Here is a 13629-nt window from a genome sequence, read left to right as displayed (position 1 = left end):
AAGATTATTAGGCCAAATCCAATACCAAGAAAAGTGGCAATGGCAATTCCAAATATATCAGCAACAATGGCACAGTTTTGAGTCAAAAAAACCTGTCATGCACAATTAACATTTGTGAGACAATTTGAGAGAGCATGTAAAAACAGCTTCTGACATCTCTATAAGTTGCTTTTAAGTTATGACTTACTTTCATAAGCTCTCAGTGATAGCTTATGAAAACGACTAACTATGGCTTATATGAAAATAGTTTGACTTTATTTTTCTTATAGAAATAGCTTATAGATAAGCACTTATATCATAAATGTTTATGCTATATAAGCGCCTAATTAAGCCGTTTGTCCAAACAAGGCCTTACTTATAGAAATTTTGTATTTATTTGATCTTACTTTTATTCACAAAATAGCACTAGGCTATTAATCACCGCCAACACACACACATACAACGAAGTGGAGGGGATACAGAATTCTAGTTGGATACGATTCCACTATTAATCTGTGAATCAATCTTTATAGCAGATCAAAAAATCAGTTTGGCATTTCGAACCTTTGTCCGAAACTAGAAATGGAATCGATAGTACATAGATTGTTAGGATATAAAGAACATGGGATATTTACATGTATTTCAAGACTTTTACACCAAATCCGATTCCAAGAAAAGTAGCAATGGCAATTCCAAATATACCAGCAAGAATACCAGGCAAAATGAGGGATTTCCACCCTTTTGCTGTTGCCATTCCACATGCTGTTGTTGGGCCTCCAACATTAGCATTTGATGCTATGAGTAACAACTTCAAGTCAAAGCGAAAAAGTCTTCCCAGTCCAAGTATCAAAGCAAGATGAATTGTTATCTGAACAAAAGAAAATAGAAAAATACTTGGTGCTGTGTCCATCACACTCCTTATGCTCCCACTTGCACCTATCACCGCAAAGAATACCTATTCCTCACAGCAAGTGACATAAACCATTAACTAGTCAGTTTATGAGATATTGAAATTGCATATTGATACCGTTATTAGTACTGTCATTATGTTGTTAGGAACTGCGCAATAACATACTTTCTTTGATAGTCTAAATGTATGTTTGGGTTGAAGGTGAATTGAACATAATCACGGGGGACCACCAAGATTTTGACAAAAACTACACTCTGGAGTTTCAGCAAAATGACGGTGCCACCGTAATTTCGCCAAACTAACCGGCAATCCAAACATATTAAGTGAAAAAATCTGTCCACAATGAAAAAAAACCAACCTGTATGAGAATCACGGCCATAGCTTCACCAGAGGGTGCAAGAGAAGCAAATGGTTTGGGAAATACAGTTGCAAATATTACAGCAATTGCTGTTACCAATGGCAGATTACCCCCTTGGATTCCAAAATACCCTGTAAGAATATTGGCAACCTTGCACATGGCAAAGGACACAGCAAGTGAAGTAGCCATTTGTAGCACTGGAAGTTTATCACCAGACCCAGACATGGTAGTCATTGTATCATCTAACAACAACAACAAAATCAGAGTCAGGTGAACTCTCTGATGCACAAAGGCACATAATCTAACAACATAAAAATATTTCAAGGAAATAATTAAATACATTATAATAGCAAGTTAACTTCAAGTGACTGGAAAATATAAAATAAATAATCATAGTGATATTATAATCAAATAAAATTTGAGCTACCATTTACTGAAGCTGAGGACTCCGGAGGTACTTTAGAGGCCAATAGAAACAATGTTGAAAAATACACTGCACAAATAACATTATCTGCAGCTAAGCCAGCAGCTAAAATTGAGGGGGGAACATCAAGAGCATCAGATATGGCAACATAATTGACAGCTGCACAATAAGGAAAACAGTAATATATAAGGTAAGCCAAGTCTAGGTTGAAGATACAAATGTTTCCGGCAATATTTATGAGCGTGCTAAAAAATAAAATAAGAGTTACCTCCACCAATATGTCTACCCATGAGAGCAGCTGCTATCTTCCAACTATCCTGACCAAGTGATCGCATTGGAACAAGTAGATATGCTACTACTGTCCCAACTGTAGTTGCAACTGTTATGATAATGTAGGGTAAAAAATCAGGTTCAATGGGTCACTAGAATCTGAAAAACAGACAATGAACAATAACGTTCAGACAGATTGCTTTCCAAAATAACATTTTTAATGAGATGAATTCATATGAGATGTAAAAAGGATAAAGTAAAATAGCAACATAAAGAAAATGTGTTTATTTGATAAATAAATTTTGTCGTCCTTTCATAAAAAATACCTCAAGTTACTTTGTGTGATGCTGGAAAGTGACATTTAATTTTCTTTTTAAGATTCTATTGTTACATACTGATAATATTTTTACAAGGAATATCATTTGAACAAAAAAAACCTAAAAATTTATTCTTTCTTCAAAAAAAAAAAAAAACCTAACAATTTATTTTGATACCTTTAGAAAAATATACAATTTATAACTGCTGATGTGACTGAAAGAGGGGGGAAAAAAAGGCCAAAATGTATCCCATCCGCATATACACACACACACACCCCAAATAATAGAGTCAACTACTAAATTGGTCCTTCACGGTCTCAAATTAGTCCTTGAAAATACAACAATTCAGAAAAAACTCTTCCGGTCTATAAAACGTTGTCAAGTTAGTCCCTCGGTTAAACTTTGTGAACTGAAGTCGTCCCGGCTGCTTACGTGTATGTGTTTACTGAGCTGCTATGTCATATGTCTAATCCCAATGACTAAAACAAAAATCTATTCTTTCAATAGTAAAATTAAAGTCATTTCCTTCCAATGGCCGGGAGAAACTCTCATTTCAGTTTCTGAGATTGAGAATAACATGACAGCACAATCAACACGTCCACGTGGAATCCATTGCATTTAACGACCACATTAGCAGTTGGTTAGGACGATGTCAACTCACAAAATTTTACAGACGGATTAACTTGAGTAACTACCCACAAACTCAGAGTTTGTTTGGAATCTTTGTATTCTCCAAGATTAATTTGAGACTACCTAACATACATGGGTTTGTTTGGATTAACTTATTTGAGCTTATCTACTGACATAAGTTTTGTGAGACTGTTTAGTCGAATTTATGAAAACAACTTATGACAATTTTCATTATTTTTATTCAACTTATTTTCACAAGTTCTCCAATATAGCTTAAACACAACTTATAGCACATACAAAAACAATTTAATGTTATTTTATCTTGTGCTATATTTATAGCTTATGCAAGCTTATACATAAGCGCTTGTGAAAAGAAAAAGAGAGAAGTGAGTTACCAGAACCAAGCAAGAAAGGCAAGAGAAGTGTGCCAGTGGAACTGATAACACGTCGAAGATCAGCCCTAAAGAGAAGCAAGGGAATGGCGAGAGGAAGAAGAAACTTCAAAACCAAGTCATAAGCAAGAGCATTAACAGAAAGAATCCCCAAATTACTAGCAGCAAGACACACCAAAATACTCACAATAGCTCCACTCACTGTTTTCCCAATCTCCGTCTTCTCCGACCAGATTCCGAAAGCCGCAGCTGCGAATAGAGCCGTCCAGTTTCCCCATTCGTCGTTCGGAGAAATCAGAGGGAAATTCACGTTCAATTTCCCTCCGAATGCTTCTGTAATAACCAAATTACGTTTAATTCTGAGATTACGGCTCTTGAATTTAGTTAATGTTGAAGAAGATGATGAACGGGAATTGAATTTAGGTTTTGGAAGTAACGGTTTTACGCGGGAAAATGAATGTGAAGAAGAAGAAGAAGTAGATCTCAGTGTTAAAATGCAAGAAGCCATTAATCACGTCTAAGCTTTCAGATTAGTTATTTTTCTTTTAAAACTGTGTTCATTTTTTTCAGTGAATCTAGAATTTGTTAAATTCAAATTTCAACCATGATTCAAGACTTATGTATTGGATTGGGATTTTAAAGGACAATTTTTGTTTAAAAAAGTCTCAAAAATTTTAAAAGATTTTGTAGGATTTTAATGACTTTTATGATTTTAAAAGACAATTAGGATTTTCAATTTGGATTTCGATGGATTTAAATCACAGGATTTTAAAGGATTTTATGGATTTATAAGATTTCAAAAGATTTTATGAATTTTAAGGACTCATTGAAAAGAAATGATTAAAACACACTCTCTATTATAATATTTTCAATACATACTCTTATTTTTTATTTTATTTTTATGAGAGATAGAGAGAGGGGGGAAGAGAGGAGGGAGAGAAGGGAGAAAAGAAAGGAGAATGATTAAAACACACTCTCTATCATAATATTTTCAATACATACTCTTATTTTTTATTTTATTTATATGAGAGATAGAGAGAGGGGGGAAGAGAGGAGGGAGAGAAGGGAGAAAAGAAAAAGGAGAGAGAGGGAGAGAGAGGGAGAGAGAGAGAGAAGGGAGAAAAGAGAGGAGAGAGAGAAGGGAGAAGAGAGAGAGACGAAGAGAGAAGGGAGAGAGAGAGAGGAGGGAGAGAAGAGAGGAGAGAGACAAGTAAGAAGGGATAAGAGAGATAGTAAACTTTTAAAGAAAAACAATCCCAGAAAATCTTATGTCTTCATTAAAGACTTTTTCTTGTTAAAATTTCACTAGAAAATCCCACAAAATCCATCAAAATCTAATTTATTAAACAATCCTTTGAAATTTGAATGATTTTGAATACCATGAGACTTTTTTTAAGTGATGAAAAGTCTTGATTGAATACCTCAAGACTTTTTTAAAATGACAAAGAATCTTGATTGAATACCACAAGACTTTTTTTAAATTGCAAAGAGTCTTGATTGAATACCACAAGACTTTTTCATAATTAAAAAGTCTTTTAAAATTCCTTAGAATCATAATCCAATACATCCCCCACTTTACTTTTTTTTTTGTCGCTAGTCAAATTTTGTATTTATCTGTAAAATTGTGACAATCTAATTATTTCAACGATTAATTAATGCTTATAGTGCTTATGGATCTGAATTATTATTATTTTGACAATCTTATGGATCTGAATCTGATCAATGACTTTTCTAATGTTTTGTTGTTTTGTATATTGCAGTAGTCTTTACTCTTTAGCATCAAGTAAACTTGACTAGTCTGCTACTCTTTCTCAAGCACTTAAAGATTTAATTAAGCTTTAAGATTAAACTTAAAACTACCTTAAAAAAATTGAATTTGTTGAGAAATCAGTGTCTAGATTCTATAGTCTACCACATAAAATCTGGAAATAAACATTAAAAAAGTGAGCACGTCAATTCCATATAATTTTACGTTCACATGACATGACAAACAATTAAAGGGCACAAATGAATGGAGTACTAAGTTTGTTACGAATGGTTTGGTATTTTTTGTGGTTTGGTAGTAGTCTATGTCAAGTAACAAACATACATATATACAACAACAAAATGGTCCATACATAAACTTCCAACTATAGCCATACTAAAAAATAGTCCAATTATAGCATGGACCGCCATGATATACTATATTGTTTGGTCGTACTATGTTCCATTGAACATAAAATCAACTTGCCTCTAAAACTATTTTAAGTTGTTACAGGGTGAGTAAAAAGTCTAGTTAACTGAATTCATGACTAAACAAAGCAAGACCAATTGAAGTTGATTAAGTCGAATCTTCCTCAAGTTCAAAAGGTCGTAGGAATGTCAAAATTGATCAAAGTCATTAATAACGGATAATTGAGCCACAAGAGTTCATCTCTTGTTTTCGAACAACTCAACAACAAACACGATTAGAATCTAGGAAGCATGATAAGATAAAATATGTGTGTGGATGTAGTGCCAAAAAGAGTTATATAACGCGGAGGAGTAACTCATGGCATGGAGCGTCACATAACGTATACAAGACAACAATCACATTTCACACACATTAGTTTAAAAGAGTAACAACAATCATATCACTATCTTTGTTGGCCACATTCGTGGCTAATGGAATTTTAGGTCATGTAGTTTTGTTTATAAATACCACTAATAAATTTCATTTCGGACACAATCGATCAAATGAGTTTTTTACTCCCAATTTAGCTATGTTTTTATACTTCTTGCTTTTACTTATGTTTTTCAAAGCATTTTAGTCTCAAATGTCTTTTTGCCACATATAACACTCTATATGAAAGAGTTATGAAACCCACATATGAAGTACAAAGTTTCTAACTTAGCATAGTCGTTTGAAGAAGTAGGAATTATTGTTGAGAGTTTATCAAAGTATGTATGTGTTTATAAAGCATATAATTCGAAGGTGAGAAAGAGGGATCATATAGTTTCTACCACACACAAAAAAGAGAGGGATCATGTAAACTATGGAGCCATTGGGGGACTACGCAAATGCCATGTGGCAACAATACTAAAATTCCACCAAGCACTAAGCAGAATTAGAGTATATACTATACTATAGTGCAAGAAATACCCAAAGAATAAATTAATCAGGCACTGCCTTATGTGAAGCTGGCATGCACCAGATAATCAGAATTAATAACAGTACCCTACTATTTCCTCAGATAAGGATTGAGCGGCACATTCACTATAATATGCTTGCCAATTGGTGGCTTTAGTTACAAAGGTCCATGACCTTATCTCAGCCCAGGAAATTGATGCCAACTTCAACCTCTGAGTGTGATCTGTAAACTACCATTCATAGTGGGATGTTTGGTTGGCAAATACTTTGATATATATAACTTAAGCAATATTTTGAACAAATTTTCATGTATAATAATAAGATACGAACAATGAAACATTGACATATACACGAACATTAAAATAACAATGACGATGATATATCATTGTCGGACACTAACACGTGTCATATATCAATACATCTCGGATGCTAAAAATATTTTTAATTTAAAGTGTAGGTCCCACATAGTATAAGGCTGGCACTGGCAGCATACATGCAAAAAGAGCTTTCTTAAGGAGAAAAACTTATGTCTGGTCCCATTTCCTTCTTTGGCCCATCTAATATTAAAATTATAATTCCTCTCCAAGAACAGAGTGATTTACCTAAAGTCATTTTACTTTCTTTCATATTTATAGTTCTCCTACCCTTATTTATGTCATAGACTCATAGCATGGTAAAGCAAACTATTGTAGGATAGTGTGAAATGTCCAAAAATGATGACTTTTTTCAAAACAAAAATTACCAACAAAAGCAAATTGAAAAAACATGAGTAGTTAGTACTAGTACCTTTGACTTCTGTAACCAAATCCATTTATGTACTACTATATTTTATTTTATATCTTCTTCTAAAATCTAGTCACTGTTTCTCTTGTCCTTTTTTGTTGCAGTTTTGTTCACTCTTCTCTTAAGTATCCTCTCTCACACTTCTCATGAGTCACATGAGTTTTCCTCACAAACTTGAACAACTCAAAAGACCAAACCCTTCTTTCATGGAGACACAAAACCTTATCCTTTTCATCTTTCTCTTCTTTCTACCTTGTTCATTTTCCTTTGTTCCTATAGACAACTACTTAATTAACTGTGGATCACACAACAATGCTTCTCTTTTCAATAGAGTCTTCATGAGTGATTCAACCAAACCAGGCTCAAATTTTCTCTCTTCTGATGATTCCATTTCTCTCACAAACAAAAACCCATCTCCAAATATACAAACTTTGTATCACACAGCCAGAGTTTTCATTACCACTGGGAGATACAAGTTCAACATGAAGAAAAATGGTACTCATTTGATTCGTTTTCATTTCTTTCCGTTTAAAGATCAAAGTTTTGACTTGAAATCTGCAAAATTTAGTGTCTTGGTTAATGGAATTTCAATTCTAAGTCAAATTAAGCCACCTAATGATGTGATAATTAAAGAGTTTATTTTGAAGGTTGAATCAAATTTGCTTGAAATTTTGTTTAGACCCTTTAAATCAGGTTTTGGATATGTAAATGCTGTGGAAGTGTTTACTGCTCCTGAAGATTTTGTTATAGATTATGGAACAAGGTTGGTTGGTCCTTCTGGTGTGGAAGAGTATAGAAATCTTTCATCTCAGGTTTTGGAAACTGTTCATAGGATTAATGTAGGAGGTATGAAAATAACTCCTTTTAATGATACCCTTTGGAGGACTTGGATTCCTGATGAGGATTATTTGGTTTTTAAGGAAGCAGCTAAACATGCAGTAAGCACTCATACACCTGATTACCAGAAGGGAGGTGCTACTCCAGAGATCGCGCCTGAAAATGTTTACATGACTGCTCAACAGATGAATAGGGAAAACTCAAGTTTAGCTTCAAGGTTTAACATAACATGGAATTTTCCTGTGGCTCGTGATGGCGTTTCACATTTGATTCGGTTGCATTTCTGTGATATTGTTAGCACTTCGCTCAATTTGCTTTACTTTGATGTGTATATCAATGGTTACATTGCATATAAGGATCTTGATTTGTCAGCACTTACATTCCACACTCTTGCATCACCGGTCTATGTGGATTTTGTTGCTAATTCAGACGATTCAAGTGCTATTCAAATAAGTGTTGGTCCTTCTGACCTGAGTAGTTCTATTAGGATTAATGCCATATTGAATGGTGCAGAGATAATGAAGATGGTCAACGATGTCGATGATACTAATATTGTGCACGGGAGGAAGCATTTATGGGAGTTGATAGGTTCAATTGTTGGAGGAATCGTCATCGCATTTTTTGTTGTGACTATTTTTCTACTTGCTACCAGATGCAGGAAGAAAAAATCAAAAGAAAGTTCAGTGGAAAGTGTTGGATGGACGCCTTTGCGTATGTTTGGAGGGAGTTCCCTTAGTAGAACATCTGAACATGGTTCTTATGGATATCTTGGAATGAAGATTCCTTTTGCTGAAATACAATCAGCAACAAACAATTTTGATAGAAATTTGATTATAGGCTCTGGTGGATTTGGTATGGTCTACAAAGGAGTACTCAGAGACAATGTAAAAGTTGCTGTCAAGAGAGGTATGCCAGGTTCAAGACAAGGCCTTCCAGAATTCCACACTGAAATAACAATTTTATCAAAAATTCGCCATCGACATCTTGTATCACTGGTTGGTTTCTGTGAAGAAAATTCAGAAATGATACTTGTGTATGAGTATGTAGAAAAGGGTCCATTGAAAAAGCATTTATATGGTTCGTCGCGACAATCCCCTCTCTCTTGGAAGCAGCGGCTTGAGATATGCATTGGTTCAGCTAGAGGTCTGCACTATCTTCACACCGGTTTTGCTCAAGGAATCATCCACCGCGACATTAAATCGACCAACATATTGATCGATGAAGATAATGTGGCCAAGGTTGCTGATTTCGGTCTATCGAGATCAGGTCCGAGCCTCGATGAAACACATGTGAGTACCGGTGTGAAAGGTAGTTTTGGTTATCTTGATCCCGAGTATTACCGAAGGCAACAGCTTACGGATAAATCAGATGTGTATTCATTTGGGGTTGTGCTTTTTGAGGTTCTTTGTGGCAGACCTGCTGTTGATCCACAACTGACTAGGGAACAGGTGAATTTAGCAGAATGGGCAATTGAGTGGCTGCAGAAGGGAATGCTGGATCATATTGTTGACCCTCATCTTGTTGGAGATATTAAACCAAGGTCATTGAAGAAATTTGGTGAGACAGCGGAGAAATGTTTGGCTGAATATGGTGTTGATAGACCAACCATGGGTGATGTCTTGTGGAATTTGGAATATGCACTTCAGCTCCAAGAAAGTAATAGCAGTGCTAGTGAAGCAGTTAATGAAACAACAACAATTGTTCCTGAAAATTCTACCAGTAGAATAGAGAGAAATTATGATAATGATTATTCAGACATAAGTACTAGCCGAGTGTTTTCGCAGCTAATGAATAATGATGGCAGATGAATCATGACTGAAATAATTGTTGGCCACGCTTTATTTATCTCACGGTCGATATTCGATTACCAGGGTCCCTTTCCCTCGACATCGGAGATGAAGGAAGATAGAGAGAGGTGCATACTGCAAATATAACAAGTTCATTCTGATGTAATAAAAATCATTGATTATAAGGTATAACACCATTGTCTAGGCTTTGATTTTTTTATTTATATACATGTAATTTATCTTTTCATTTAACATTTACTAACAAAAGGCTGCTTTAGGCTCCTTATACAGGATAACATTATGTATTTGAATATCATTGTTGTAGTATGATATATTCATGTTATGCAGCCACTATTAATTCTAGAGCTGATTCAGTCATAGACTCATAGTTGTGTTCAGCTGTAGGTTTCTTTAAGGTCTGTTTGTATGATAAAATTGGAATTATGTCTGATTTCAATTCCAATCCTTAGTGCTCCAGTAGATGAAGAATTAGATGTTTAATGTTTTCTTTTAGAATTTCATGATAACTGAAAGGTTTTTTAACATAATTTTTCACCATGGAGCACTTGCTGAACAAGTGCTCATTGTTTAACACTCTAATTGAAATTGCATGTGACAAATACATAACAAGTGGTAAAAAATATTTATAAATAATGTAAGAATAAGATAATAAATTTATAATTAAAGGCTCAATGATAAGATTTGAACTGTAGGGAATAGCATGTAATCACTAACCATAACAGTATAAAACATGTGATCAAGTAGGACCGGATGAAGAAAATGGAGATGCCTTTTTGCCGCCATAGGTGGTATGAATTTATTGGGATCCAACCAAAAAGAAGGTGCGTGCAAATATATAACATGTGTGGGACAAATAGAATAAGTCAATTAGGCGTGTAGTTTCCACTCAAAATAGCACTTTTTAGGGAGAAGTTGTTTTCAACTTTTTCTCTTTCTCACCAATGTTTTTAAAAACTAAATCAGAGATTGAACTTGTGAGACCGAAACATCTAAATTATGGTTCAACTGTTTTAAATTACTCGAATTGAGACGACATTGTGATCGAATCATTCAAATAACTGAGTTGTAGATAGTACTGAATCACAGGGATTGAACTATCGAGTTCGGTGCGGTTTTTAAAACATTGCTTTTGAGTATTGACATACTTCTCGGTGCTCCATATATATTTCACCAAACACTCAAGTAAATATTGTGACTTGGGTCCATAGATTTGGACTTTACAGCTAACAGACAACAGCAATTGTTTTTCTTTATTAAAATAGAAATTCTCATGGTGTTGTAAGATCCCTCACCTACACCAAATAATGGTAGCAAAAAGAACATATCTGAAGAGGCTAATAAAGAAAAAAGACGTTTAATTAATCAAATAGAAATTGCAGTATATTTTGATAAGTGGTATGTAATGAAATAAAGTGTAAAGAAATGAAGCTGAGTGGACTGAAAGAAAACATAGGTACTATTCCATAGTTTGAATATTTGTTGATGGAATAGAACAAAATTTAGATAGATATTAAGATATACCATGGAATTGATCTCATCATTTTTAAAAATATCAAAACAATAGAATATTATAATATTTCACTATATTCTACCAATCCAAACATATCCTAGAAGAACGAAATGCTACAACAATATGTCACTATGAGAAAAGTGCATTTTGCAGTATTCAGAAACATTCTATTATGGTATTAGTATTTCTATAAGTTGGCGGTTAGTTAGTAATTCTGTTATAACAGTTACCAATATGTTAGTTAGTTAGTTAGTTACACTAGTCATAGTTTTTAATTGCTCTCTATAAATCAATACTAGTAATGTATTATACACTGTTTTAATCAATTGCATATTCATAAAAAGCTTTTTTTCTTTCAATCTTGTCTCAAATTCTCTCAACCATTAAACTCTTTCAACCTGAAAAAGACACATGTCCAAGGGATTAAGCAGCATTAGCAATAAATTAAAATGATCAGCGCCAAAGTAGATGCCACAGTTTTATGTGTTCCCTCTCAAATACAAATTCAAGAAAGATTTTCACTTTTGATAATGGCAGGGATAGAAATTAAGTTCAAGGATTCTTGCAGCAGAATCTAACTCTGATTCAAACCCCAGATACATAGATAGAGTTTACGAATCTCACTCAGATTTTTGTTGAAGATGGCGAAAGTTACACTTCACGTCTACGACTTGACCAATGGTTCGGAGAAGACGAACAACACCGTTGTTCACATCAACAAGATCTTCAAGAATGGTATTGGTCTCGGTGGTATATTCCACGGCGCAGTTCAGGTCTTAATCCACTGCCTCTCGTTTCTTTCTTTTTGTTCACTTTAGGAATAGAATATAGAAATGTGCCATTGTTTTTGTTGTTTGATAATTGTAACTGTGAATAGAGTCTTGAATCTTGAGTTTCCCTTAAAGTGGTATACCAGTAGTAAAGATTATGTGCAAGAACACAATAAGTAGATAGATTATGTGCAACATTTGATATTGATAGGTCTATGACATAATAAGATGATTGTTTGTGGAACTGTGACAGGTTTATGGAGATGATGAATGGTCATTTGGATTCTGTGAGGAGGGTACTGGAGTTTTTAGTTGTCCTTCAACGAAGAATGCAAGGTTTACATATCGACAATCGCTTGTTCTAGGGAAAACAAACTACAATATTTTCAAGGTAAATCAAATACTAAGGGAGCTTAGTAAAGAGTGGCCTGGAAATTCTTATGATCTCTTCTCCAAAAACTGCAATCACTTCTGTGATGAATTTTGTGCAAGACTAGGTGTGCCAAAACCTCCAGGTAAATAACTACTTTTATTTAATATTGCTTTTGTTACCTATGTTTTCTAATGTTGGTGAATTTTGTGATGAATTATTGCTTTTTTATTATATTTTTCATGACAGGTTGGGTTAACAGGTTTGCTAATGTTGGTGATGTTACTATGGAAGTGGCTGGGTGTACAGCATCAAGATTCCGGCAAGCGAAAACAGAGATTGTATCAGCAAGCAAATCAGCATGTCGATTCCTTTTTTGTGTTACAAATAATGTTAAAACTGATATGGATGATTCCCCTAGAGGAGAATTTCCTGGAGTTCAAGCTGTTTGGTTGAAAAAGCCTATCACCAATGGTGTAAAACCGTCTACTTCTAAGTAGTTCAGAAGCTGGGACTTCAAGTGAAGTTGAGCCTCAACAATAAGTACGAAAAATAACATGACAAGGCAATGTTACCCCAAAGTTTACCTTTTCACATAGTAGTGGAAGCTAGCATAGGTTTACTACATGTACATGCATTTGAATCAGAAAGTGCAATTTTTTACATGTTATTCATTGGTTATAAAAACAATGTACAGTTATTATTATGTCTTGTTCAACTCTTTTTTTGTTGGTGCTATGTTTTTTGAATGTTTACTGAAAAAATGATTGTATTGTTTATTCTTAATCTGACTTGATTTTAAGCAGATTGGAGTCAAATCCCATGGTGATTGAATTTGGTGCTTTGCAGTTAACAAAGCATCCTATATAAATGCTTTTTACCAAAAACTATGTAAGGTCAAATATGAGTTCGTGACTAAGTAATATTTAAGCTTGCTGCAAAAGATGATCAAAATCCATGGATAAGAGAAATAAAGATCATATGCATATGATAGGGGTATTAGATAGAGAGCATACTCTCAAGGTAGCATATTGACTTGATTAAAAGAAGATAACTGAAATACATATGCTTTTATTTATACAGATTGTTGTGCAATGACCTTGCACTAACCTGACATTTGAATTGAGATGTCTAATAAGATAATGATGCATGACTTTGGAGT

The 13629-nt window shown here is 34.2% G+C and overlaps 3 protein-coding genes across 5 annotated transcripts; 2 read left to right on the top strand and 1 right to left on the bottom strand.

Moving 5' to 3' along the window:
• Nucleotides 1-469: 469 nt before the first annotated feature.
• On the bottom strand, nucleotides 470-3889 carry LOC146958375 (uncharacterized). 2 transcript variants are annotated; one of them, XM_085739885.1, is made up of 5 exons: nucleotides 3284-3889; nucleotides 1940-2050; nucleotides 1675-1740; nucleotides 1248-1489; nucleotides 470-934 (listed from the first exon to the last, which is right to left on the bottom strand). In XM_085739885.1, exons 1-5 carry the CDS (start codon nucleotides 3786-3788, stop codon nucleotides 611-613), a joined length of 1248 nt encoding a protein of 415 aa, XP_085596011.1. In that variant the 5' UTR covers nucleotides 3789-3889; the 3' UTR covers nucleotides 470-610. The 2 variants fall into 2 exon arrangements, with proteins under 2 accessions (XP_085596011.1, XP_085596010.1); XM_085739884.1 differs by having other exon boundaries at nucleotides 1675-1830; nucleotides 3284-3886.
• Nucleotides 3890-7055: 3166 nt separating this feature from the next.
• On the top strand, nucleotides 7056-10148 carry LOC146958374 (Protein kinase superfamily protein). The gene has a single exon (XM_085739877.1). The coding sequence runs from the start codon at nucleotides 7319-7321 to the stop codon at nucleotides 9815-9817; it is 2499 nt and encodes an 832-aa protein (XP_085596003.1). The 5' UTR covers nucleotides 7056-7318; the 3' UTR covers nucleotides 9818-10148.
• LOC146958373 (uncharacterized) lies at nucleotides 7326-13170 on the top strand. Of its 2 annotated transcripts, XM_085739881.1 has the most exons (5): nucleotides 9842-9982; nucleotides 10562-10638; nucleotides 11865-12100; nucleotides 12351-12612; nucleotides 12717-13170. In XM_085739881.1, the coding sequence occupies exons 3-5, from the start codon at nucleotides 11969-11971 to the stop codon at nucleotides 12965-12967; spliced, it is 645 nt and encodes a 214-aa protein (XP_085596007.1). In that variant the 5' UTR covers nucleotides 9842-9982; nucleotides 10562-10638; nucleotides 11865-11968; the 3' UTR covers nucleotides 12968-13170. The 2 variants fall into 2 exon arrangements, with proteins under 2 accessions (XP_085596006.1, XP_085596007.1); XM_085739880.1 differs by lacking the exon at nucleotides 10562-10638 and having other exon boundaries at nucleotides 7326-9982.
• Nucleotides 13171-13629: the final 459 nt, after the last annotated feature.

The sequence above is a fragment of the Medicago sativa genome, chromosome 1 (assembly GCF_051527215.1).
Source record: "Medicago sativa cultivar Bolivia chromosome 1, Bolivia_mono, whole genome shotgun sequence".
NCBI lineage: Eukaryota > Viridiplantae > Streptophyta > Magnoliopsida > Fabales > Fabaceae > Medicago > Medicago sativa.
The sequence above is the reverse complement of the archived record's forward strand: the minus strand, read 5'-3'. Positions and strand labels throughout refer to the sequence as shown.